General features: G+C 36.9%; 1 protein-coding gene across 8 annotated transcripts in view; it reads right to left on the bottom strand.

Moving 5' to 3' along the window:
• Positions 1-12,134, bottom strand: part of loxl1 (lysyl oxidase-like 1) — a 37,960-nt gene that overhangs the window by 24,147 nt on the left and 1,679 nt on the right. For 2 of the 8 annotated variants that reach the window (XM_056412282.1, XM_056412281.1), the window contains exon 2: positions 12,006-12,114. The exons of the other annotated variants lie outside the window; for them this stretch is intronic. In XM_056412282.1, the coding sequence (XP_056268257.1) occupies positions 12,006-12,087 (82 nt within the window). In that variant the 5' untranslated portion in view covers positions 12,088-12,114. The remainder of the gene's footprint in view (positions 1-12,005; positions 12,115-12,134) is intronic. 8 annotated transcript variants of the gene reach the window in all.

The following is a 12,134-nucleotide window of genomic DNA, read 5'->3' as shown; positions in this document are numbered from 1 at the left end:
CTGAAATATTGCAAGCCTTTTATTCTTTTAATATTGCTGATTATGGCTTACAGCTTAAGAAAACTCTAAAATCCTATCTCATAAAATTTTAATATTTCCTCAGACCAAGTAAAAAAGATTTATAACAGCTGAGTGTTTGTCAAGGCTCAGGAAACCCTTGCAGGTGTTTCGAGTTAATTAGACAATTCAAGTGATTTGTTTAATACCCTACTAGTATACTTTTTCATGATATTCTAATATTTAGAGATAGGATATTTGAGTTTTCTTAAGCTGTAAGCCATAATCAGCAATATTAAAAGAATAAAAGGCTTGCAATATTTCAGTTGATTTGTAATGAATCCAGAATGCATGACATTTTTGTTTTTTTAATTGCATTACAGAAAATAAAGAACTTCATCACAATATTCTAATTTTCTGAGACAGTCCTGTATATATATTTTTAAACAAATAAATTTATATTTTTTCAAACAAATGTATATATATATTTTTAAACATATATATATATGTATGTTTAAATATTATATATATATATGTTAACAAAATATATATTTAAAGAAAATATAGATAAATATATGTTCAGAAATTATATACTGTATATATTTTTATATATACATATATATGTTTTTTAAAAAGTGTTATTTTGTTTGAAAAAGACATATCTATATACAGTATATTTTAAACATATAAATGTATATATACGGTATATTTTTGTTTAAAATATATATATTTATATATGTTTAAAAAAATAAATTATATATATATAAATAAATAAAAACATATTGCCAAGAACAGGTGTGGTCGACAGGAACAGTTTTTCAAAAATGCACTATGAAATAGGCAGAGATAAAATACCTTCCTAAATAAACAAAAGAGTAAACACTGCACATTTCCAAAAAAGTGGGGAAATGCTCCACATGTAAAACCAGCGCATGTACACTGATCGCAGGTACGATTAAGTACAACTTGTATTTATTTCAAAAAGATGGGTCGTGAACACAACAAAAATACTGGTTGAACAACATAATAAATCAATCTTCGGACCTCGGTAGAGCTCGTTGCGATGCACCTCGTGTGTGTTTCATACTTTTGGATTCTGCAAACGAGTGACAGAGATGAAGAGACGAGGGAAAAGCACACGGGCGCATATCGATGCAGCCGAGAGAGCCAGACGGAGAGGGAGAACGAGTGGGCGCCAGGGCCAAAAAAACAACAGTGATCTCACACCGCGGCTGCTTTTGAAAGTGGGTGACTGACCAAGTCTGTCAGAAAACCTGAGGAACAACGAGTCGAAAAAAGAAGAAAAGCAGGCCTCACTTGTCAGAGTCAATGTCTGTCTGTCCCGTTCCCAGTAAAAAAGACCAACGCCAGCGAGGCTCTCTGGAGCCATGCATCAGCCCTCTGTGAGCATACTAAGGCCAGACGGCGCTTCAAGGTGAAGCTTGATTTGAAAGTCAGAGCAACCGATGACCTCTCGGCCTGGAAGTGTTCATAAAAAACACAATTATGGACAACTTGAATTTCCGTTGGTTGCAGCCTTCTTAAACTTTTGAGGTTTTTTATCTTCATTTTACAAGTTTCAAGTCCTCCCTCTCAGCTCGGAGTCACTGTAAACATCCCACATGACGGCTCTCTCAGAGGCAGCCCTGAAGAACAGGGGGAGCCTCCGGGGGGGCAGGCCATGATGTAAACACTGAGAGTGCAGAGCTTATTTTTTCCCCCAGCATCACTCTCAAGCTATTTTTTCTTCTTTCTTTTTTCTCCTCTCCCTTGAAAGGGCTTTGTTCTCTGCCTCCTAATCTTCTGGGAGGTGAAATCGGGGGTGTCTGTCAGAGGGATACAGTGCAGCGAGGAGCCGGAGCTGATCAGCTCTCGACGGCGTGTGACAAAGCCACACATTACACTCCAAGTGGAGCGCGGAGGAAATAAAACTCCATCTCGCCGTGCGTCATATACACACACACCATCTAATATAACGTCACGAACTACACGAGGGCTCGAGAAACTCCTGCTGTCAGCGTCTGGCTGCAGCGGACGGACACATCGGAATACTAGAATTTCATTGAGGTCATTTAACCCTCCTGTTACCTTCACATTTACTAACATATTTTACCCTCTGGGTCAATTTGACCCCAGCAATTAAAACCTCCAGAAAATTATTAGAATTAATATTGTTTCCCAAGTTTAAGTGTGAGGTACTTTATGTTTGTTTGTTGACTACCTAAATAGCCCTTTAAATGTATAAAAAAGTTGATATTTCTTATTTGTTGGACACAGTGAAAAACAGCCTGGGGTCAAATTGACCCCAAAGAACACCGACATTAAACATTGAATGGGGTCAAATTGACCCTAAAGGTAACAGGAGGGTTAAGTAGTTCAAGTATAAAGTATATCACAGATGTAGTTTATTTTACAGTCTATGCCCGGCTGTTAAAACAGTCTACATCCTCTTATACTTATCAAGCTTTTTACTCTTGGTCTGAAGATATATTTTAGATTAAGTTCAGCAACAGTGAGATGCTAAAAATATTTTTTTCTTTAATTTGAAGATATGATGTTTAAGCTCTGCCTTTTCACCTGTCGAATTAATTAATCTCACGGTCTAATTATTCTCATGTATGACTGCTTGTGTCTTTCTCACAGGAATATGAGAGCAATTAACGGTGAGTTGACATGTGGGGACGATATGCAAACCTTTGTAGCTGATCTTTGCCATTATACTTAATTACAAAAAACAATGAAACATTGGAGCTTTCGAAGCTAAACTGAAAAGAGTGCACACTACAAACAGAGAGAAGTACGCAATGTGAATAGATTTAATTCACCTGAATGTATTCTCAAATTGAACTCATTGTTGATCAGAGTCTGTTCCACAGTGCAGAGATTCATCTGGGGAACAAATAGAGAACGAGCCTCAGGAGGACACCGTCTACTTAGTAGGACCTTGTGAAAGCCAATGTGTGTGGAGAGAAAACCTTCTCTTTCACACTTTAAACACAGTGCATACAGTCTACTGTGTAATGTTCATGCGCCCATGTGATTGCTTGAAAATGAGGGCGTCATCTGATTGGCTACAGAGAGGTCTATGTTGAAAAAAGGCATTTGCCAATCAAGCCACGGCAGAGGAGTCTCAAAAACCCACAAACAAATGTGTAGCGATCCACGAACAAATGTGTAGCTATTTACAAACAAATGTGTAGCGATTCACAAACAAACGTGTAGCAATTCACAAACAAATGTGTAGCGATCCACAAACAAAGGTGTAGCTATCCACAAACAAATGTGTAGCGATTCACAAACAAATGTGTAGCTATTCACAAACAAATGTGTAGCTATTAATAAACAAATGTGTAGCGATCCATAAATAAATGTGTATCGATTCACAAACAAATGTGTAGCGATTCACAAACAAATGTGTAGCGATTCACAAACAAATGTGTAGCGATCCATAAACAAATGTGTAGAGATCCACAAACAAATGTGTAGAGATCCACAAACAAATGTGTAGAGATTCACAAACAAATGTGTAGAGATCCACAAACAAATGTGTAGCGATCCACAAACAAATGTGTAGCGATCCACAAACAAATGTGTAGCGATTCACAAACAAATGTGTAGCGATTCACAAACAAATGTGTAGCGATTCACAAACAAATGTGTAGCGATCCATAAACAAATGTGTAGCGATTCACAAACAAATGTGTAGCGATTCACAAACAAATGTGTAGCGATTCACAAACAAATGTGTAGCGATCCATAAACAAATGTGTAGCGATTCACAAACAAATGTGTAGCGATCCACAAACAAATGTGTAGCGATCCATAAATAAATGTGTATCGATTCACAAACAAATGTGTAGAGATCCACAAACAAATGTGTAGAGATCCACAAACAAATGTGTAGCGATTCATAAACAAATGTGTAGCGATCATAAACAAATGTGTATCGATTCATAAACAAATGTGTATCGATTCATAAACAAATGTGTAGCGATCCACAAACAAATGTGTAGCGATCCACACAAAAATGTGTAGCGATTCATAAACAAATGTGTAGCGATCCACAAACAAATGTGTATCGATTCACAAACAAATGTGTAGCGATCCATAAACAAATGTGTATCGATTCACAAACAAATGTGTATCGATTCACAAACAAATGTGTAGCTATTTACAAACAAATGTGTAGCGATTCACAAACAAATGTGTAGCGATTCACAAACAAATGTGTAGCTATCCACAAACAAATGTGTAGCGATTCACAAACAAATGTGTAGCTATTCACAAACAAATGTGTAGCTATCCACAAACAAATGTGTAGCGATTCACAAACAAATGTGTAGCTATTCACAAACAAATGTGTAGCTATTAACAAACAAATGTGTAGCGATCCACAAACAAAGGTGTAGCTATTTACAAACAAATGTGTAGCGATTCACAAACAAATGTGTAGCATCCACAAAGAAATGTGTAGCGATCCATAAACAAATGTGAAGCTATTTACAAACAAATGTGTAGCGATTCACAAACAAATGTGTAGCGATTCACAAACAAATGTGTAGCGATTCACAAACAAATGTGTAGCGATTCACAAACAAATGTGTAGCGATTCACAAACAAATGTGTAGATCCATAAACAAATGTGTAGCGATTCACAAACAAATGTGTAGCTATTCACAAACAAATGTGTAGCGATTCACAAACAAATGTGTAGCGATTCACAAACAAATGTGTAGCGATCCACAAACAAATGTGTATCGATTCACAAACAAATGTGTAGCGATTCACAAACAAATGTGTAGCGATCCATAAACAAATGTGTAGCGATTCACAAACAAATGTGTAGCGATCCACAAACAAATGTGTAGCGATCCACAAACAAATGTGTAGCGATTCACAAACAAATGTGTAGCGATTCACAAACAAATGTGTAGCTATTCACAAACAAATGTGAGATTCACAAACAAATGTAGCGATTCACACAAAAATGTGTAGCTATTCATAAACAAATGTGTAGCGATCCATAAATAAATGTGTATCGATTCACAAACAAATGTGTAGCGATCCACAAACAAAGGTGTAGCTATTTACAAACAAATGTGTAGCGATTCACAAATAAATGTGTAGCTATCCACAAACAAACGTGTAGCAATTCACAAACAAATGTGTAGCTATCCACAAACAAATGTGTAGCGATCCACGAACAAACGTGTAGCTATTTACAAACAAATGTGTAGCGATTCACAAACAAATGTGTAGCGATTCACAAACAACTGTGTAGCTATCCACAAACAAATGTGTAGTTATCCACAAACAAATGTGTAGCGATCCACGAACAAACGTGTAGCTATTTACAAACAAATGTGTAGCGATCCACAAACAAATGTGTAGCTATCCACAAACAAATGTGTAGCTATCCACAAACAAATGTGTAGCTATCCACAAACAAATGTGTAGCGATCCACGAACAAACGTGTAGCTATTTACAAACAAATGTGTAGCGATTCACAAACAAATGTGTAGCGATTCACAAACAAATGTGTAGCGATTCACAAACAAATGTGTAGCTATCCACAAACAAATGTGTAGCGATTCACAAACAAATGTGTAGCGATTCACAAACAAATGTGTAGCGATCCATAAACAAATGTGTAGCGATTCACAAACAAATGTGTAGCGATTCACAAACAAATGTGTAGCGATTCACAAACAAATGTGTAGAGATCCACAAACAAATGTGTAGAGATCCACAAACAAATGTGTAGCGATTCACAAACAAATGTGTAGCGATCCACAAACAAATGTGTAGCGATTCACAAACAAATGTGTAGCGATTCACAAACAAATGTGTAGCGATCACAAACAAATGTGTAGCGATTCACAAACAAATGTGTAGATTCACAAACAAATGTAGCGATTCACAAACAAATGTGTAGCGATCCACAAACAAATGTGTAGCGATTCACAAACAAATGTGTAGCGATCCACAAACAAATGTGTAGCGATTCACAAACAAATGTGTAGCGATCCATAAACAAATGTGTAGAGATCCACAAACAAATGTGTAGCGATTCATAAACAAATGTGTAGCGATCCACAAACAAATGTGTAGCGATCACAAACAAATGTGTAGATTCACAAACAAATGTGTAGCGATTCACAAACAAATGTAGCATCCACAAACAAATGTGTAGATTCACAAACAAATGTGTAGCTATCACAAACAAATGTGTAGCTATTCACAAACAAATGTAGCGATCCACAAACAAATGTGTAGCGATTCACAAACAAATGTGTAGATCACAAACAAATGTGTAGCGATCCACAAATGTGTAGCACAAACAAATGTGTAGCGATTCACAAACAAATGTGTAGCTATTCACAAACAAATGTGTAGCTATCCACAAACAAATGTGTAGCTATTCACAAACAAATGTAGCTATTTCACAAACAAATGTGTAGCGATCCACAAACAAATGTGTAGATCCACAAACAAATGTGTAGTTATCCACAAACAAATGTAGAGATTCACAAACAAATGTGTAGAGATCCACAAACAAATGTGTAGAGATTCACAAACAAATGTGTAGCGATCACAAACAAATGTGTAGCGATTCACAAACAAATGTGTAGCGATTCACAAACAAATGTGTAGATTTCACAAACAAATGTGTAGCGATTCACAAACAAATGTGTAGCGATTCACAAACAAATGTGATCACAAACAAATGTAGCGATTCACAAACAAATGTGTAGCGTTCCACAAACAAATGTGTAGCGATTCACAAACAAATGTGTAGATTCACAAACAAATGTGTAGAGATCCACAAACAAATGTGTAGCGATTCACAAACAAATGTGTAGCGATCCATAAACAAATGTGTAGCGATTCACAAACAAATGTGTAGCGATCCACAAACAAATGTGTAGCGATCCATAAACAAATGTGTAGCGATTCACAAACAAATGTGTAGCTATTCACAAACAAATGTGTAGCGATTCACAAACAAATGTGTAGCGATTCACAAACAAATGTGTAGCTATCCACAAACAAATGTGTAGCGATTCACAAACAAATGTGTAGCGATTCACAAACAAATGTGTAGCGATTCACAAACAAATGTGTAGCGATTCACAAACAAATGTGTAGCGATCCATAAACAAATGTGTAGCGATTCACAAACAAATGTGTAGCGATTCACAAACAAATGTGTAGCGATCCACAAACAAATGTGTAGCGATCCACAAACAAATGTGCAGATATTTACAAACAAACATGTAGCTAATCACAAACAAATGTGTAGCGATCCATAAATAAATGTGTATCGATTCACAAACAAATGTGTAGCGATCCACAAACAAATGTGTAGCGATCCATAAATAAATTTGTATCGATTCACAAACAAATGTGTAGCGATTCACAAAAAATGTGTAGCGATTCACAAACAAATGTGTAGCGATCCATAAACAAATGTGTAGAGTTCCACAAACAAATGTGTAGCGATCCACAAACAAATGTGTAGCGATCCATAAATATATGTGTATCGATTCACAAACAAATGTGTAGCGATTCACAAACAAATGTGTAGCGATTCACAAACAAATGTGCAGCGATCCATAAACAAATGTGTAGCGATTCACAAACAAATGTGTAGCTATTCACAAACAAATGTGTAGCGATTCACAAACAAATGTGTAGCGATTCACAAACAAATGTGTAGCGATCCACAAACAAATGTGTAGCTATTCACAAACAAATGTGTAGCGATTCACAAACAAATGTGTAGAGATCCACAAACAAATGTGTAGAGATCCACAAACAAATGTGTAGCGATTCATAAACAAATGTATAGCTATTAATAAACAACTGTGTAGCGATTCACAAACAAATGTGTATCGATTCACAAACAAATGTGTAGCGATCCATAAACAAATGTGTATCGATTCACAAACAAATGTGTAGTGATCCACAAACAAATGTGTAGCGATCCATAAACAAATATGTAGCGATTCACAAACAAATGTGTAGCGATCCACAAACAAATGTGTAGCGATCCACAAACAAATGTGCAGATATTTACAAACAAACATGTAGCTAATCACAAACAAATGTGTAGCTATTCATAAACAAATGTGTAGCGATCCATAAATAAATGTGTATCGATTCACAAACAAATGTGTAGCGATCCACAAACAAATGTGTAGCGATCCATAAATAAATGTGTATCGATTCACAAACAAATGTGTAGCGATTCACAAACAAATGTGTAGCGATTCACAAACAAATGTTTAGCGATCCACAAACAAATGTGTAGAGATCCACAAACAAATGTGTAGCGATCCACAAACAAATGTGTAGCGATCCATAAATATATGTGTATCGATTCACAAACAAATGTGTAGCGATTCACAAACAAATGTGTAGCGATTCACAAACAAATGTGTAGAGATTCACAAACAAATGTGTAGCGATCCACAAACAAATGTGTAGCGATCCATAAATAAATGTGTATCGATTCACAAACAAATGTGTAGCGATTCACAAACAAATGTGTAGCGATCCATAAACAAATGTGTAGCTATTCACAAACAAATGTGTAGCTATTCACAAACAAATGTGTAGCTATTCACAAACAAATGTGTAGCGATTCACAAACAAATGTGTAGAGATCCACAAACAAATGTGTAGAGATCCACAAACAAATGTGTAGCGATTCATAAACAAATGTATAGCTATTAATAAACAACTGTGTAGCGATTCACAAACAAATGTGTAGCGATCCATAAACAAATGTGTAGCTATTCACAAACAAATGTGTAGCTATTCACAAACAAATGTGTAGCTATTCACAAACAAATGTGTAGCGATTCACAAACAAATGTGTAGAGATCCACAAACAAATGTGTAGAGATCCACAAACAAATGTGTAGCGATTCATAAACAAATGTATAGCTATTAATAAACAACTGTGTAGCGATTCACAAACAAATGTGTATCGATTCACAAACAAATGTGTAGCGATCCATAAACAAATGTGTATCGATTCACAAACAAATGTGTAGTGATCCACAAACAAATGTGTAGCGATCCATAAACAAATATGTAGCGATTCACAAACAAATGTGTAGCGATTCACAAACAAATGTGTAGCGATCCACAAACAAATGTGTAGCGATCCACAAACAAATGTGCAGATATTTACAAACAAACATGTAGCTAATCACAAACAAATGTGTAGCTATTCATAAACAAATGTGTAGCGATCCATAAATAAATGTGTATCGATTCACAAACAAATGTGTAGCGATCCACAAACAAATGTGTAGCGATCCATAAATAAATGTGTATCGATTCACAAACAAATGTGTAGCGATTCACAAACAAATGTGTAGCGATTCACAAACAAATGTGTAGCGATCCATAAACAAATGTGTAGAGATCCACAAACAAATGTGTAGAGATTCACAAACAAATGTGTAGAGATCCACAAACAAATGTGTAGCGATCCACAAACAAATGTGTAGCGATCCATAAATATATGTGTATCGATTCACAAACAAATGTGTAGCGATTCACAAACAAATGTGTAGCGATTCACAAACAAATGTGTAGCGATCCATAAACAAATGTGTAGCGATTCACAAACAAATGTGTAGCTATTCACAAACAAATGTGTAGCGATTCACAAACAAATGTGTAGCGATTCACAAACAAATGTGTAGCGATCCATAAAAAAATGTGTAGCGATCCACAAACAAATGTGTAGCGATCCATAAATAAATGTGTATCGATTCACAAACAAATGTGTAGCGATTCACAAACAAATGTGTAGAGATTCACAAACAAATGTGTAGCGATCCACAAACAAATGTGTAGCGATCCATAAATAAATGTGTATCGATTCACAAACAAATGTGTAGCGATTCACAAACAAATGTGTAGCGATCCATAAACAAATGTGTAGCTATTCACAAACAAATGTGTTGCTATTCACAAACAAATGTGTAGCTATTCACAAACAAATGTGTAGCGATTCACAAACAAATGTGTAGAGATCCACAAACAAATGTGTAGAGATCCACAAACAAATGTGTAGCGATTCATAAACAAATGTATAGCTATTAATAAACAACTGTGTAGCGATTCACAAACAAATGTGTATCGATTCACAAACAAATGTGTAGCGATCCATAAACAAATGTGTATCGATTCACAAACAAATGTGTAGTGATCCACAAACAAATGTGTAGCGATCCATAAACAAATATGTAGCGATTCACAAACAAATGTGTAGCGATTCACAAACAAATGTGTAGCGATCCACAAACAAATGTGTAGCTATTCATAAACAAATGTGTAGCGATCCACAAACAAATGTGCAGATATTTACAAACAAACATGTAGCTAATCACAAACAAATGTGTAGCTATTCATAAACCAATCGTAATTCATTCATGTCTGCATTGCAATGTATTTGTGAATTGCTCTGCATGCATTTGAGAGTCTAATTTATTTGTAAATCCCTCTGTGTGCATTTGTAAATCGAGTATATTTGTGAATTGTTCTGTGCGCATTTGTGAATCTTTATGGTCGCATTCGTGAGTCCGTCTGTGTGTATTTCTAATTATTGGGACAGATCCGACCACATACTTCAAAGCAATGACTGGAAATTGATTCTAGTTTAATGTCCCTAAACTCAGTCATCGGTTACCTCGTTGGTTGTGAAAGGTAAAACTCGCTCTAGCTCGCGCACCGACGCTAAACCTCTCCTGAACCCATCAGGGTGTTGTTGTATTTGCATGCATTAATCACATGTGCGATATATTACATTTCTTCAGAATTTGTAAAACATACTTTTTGGAGCATCGTGTTCAATGAAACATGCTTATTATGTAGATATATAGCAGTGTATCTCATGTACTTTACTACCTCTAAGTGGACACACCATTGTCCTAGAATAGGCATTAATATGATTAGTAAATCTACTTGTCTGTTGATCTACTTGTGGATCCCAATAGTTCTGGTACTGTAACAGCTTAATGATGTACCATGAAGCGGTGCAATAAAAACGTCGGTTTCCCAACAGCTCCCAAAGATGGAATCTGTATCCCAGTGATCACTGGGTTCACTCAAGGATCCGCACACATGTTGGCTCTCTGTGCGGTAGAAATGGCTCCCAGCAACGGACTAGTGGCTAAAGAATGACGGTTGCAACACACACACACACACACACACACACACACACACAGTGCACTAGACAGACTGCAGCACAGTGATGCAGAGCATTATTAAGAGTCTGAGAAATTCACTGGAGGTCCTCATCTCCCGTCAGCTCAGACCAGACGCTGCCTCCGGTGGCCAGAGCATAGAACACCTTCACATGTTTGCATTTAGTTAGGTCATGTTTTCCTCCAGCATTAACAATAAGCCCATGAAAAACTTCTTCTTATTATTTAAATGTCCTGTTGCTGAAGCAATAGACCCCATGTATAACGGGGACTTTCCATACTCTCCCTCCCCCGCCCTCGTTTCCCCTCTCCTGTCCTCGAGCCCAGGAGGCAGACATGGCCCACCAACACCCCCTGTCACCAGACCCCCCTATGAGGTCATCGCTGCCATTACCCAATTCCACACGCCGCGTGGAACCAGTCTATTTTTGTGCAGCACAGACCTCCCCACACACACACACACACACAAAGCACAGTGGTTCTTGTGTGCTCTCTGGTCCATTGGCAGGGTTTGAGCAACACCTGGTTTCAATAACCGGACAAGTGGGAAAAGATGAACCTTGTGTCCACTTTGCTCTCTTTTTGTAAAACTGAAAAATAGGCTTGAACTTTGAGTGGACGTTTTCAGTCTGATTGCTCCAGATATCTGACAAAAATGAAAGGAGAATATTGTAAAAACATGACTGCAGGTTTGAGGGGGCGGAGAGCTCTCCACTCCCCGAGGTATTTCAAATTCTCGTGTCCACGAACTACAGCATTCAAATCAAAGACATAACTACCTTCGGGCTGATTGCTCACGAGTGAATACCTTCCCTGTTTCCACTGAAATGGATGTGGCTCCAGATGAAACTTCTCACCCATGTGCCCCTCCTAATATCATCAAGATTTCTGTAAATAAAAAGGATTGC

This window comes from Pseudoliparis swirei, chromosome 4, assembly GCF_029220125.1.
Source record: "Pseudoliparis swirei isolate HS2019 ecotype Mariana Trench chromosome 4, NWPU_hadal_v1, whole genome shotgun sequence".
Taxonomy (NCBI): Eukaryota; Metazoa; Chordata; class Actinopteri; order Perciformes; family Liparidae; genus Pseudoliparis; species Pseudoliparis swirei.
The sequence above is the reverse complement of the archived record's forward strand: the minus strand, read 5'-3'. Positions and strand labels throughout refer to the sequence as shown.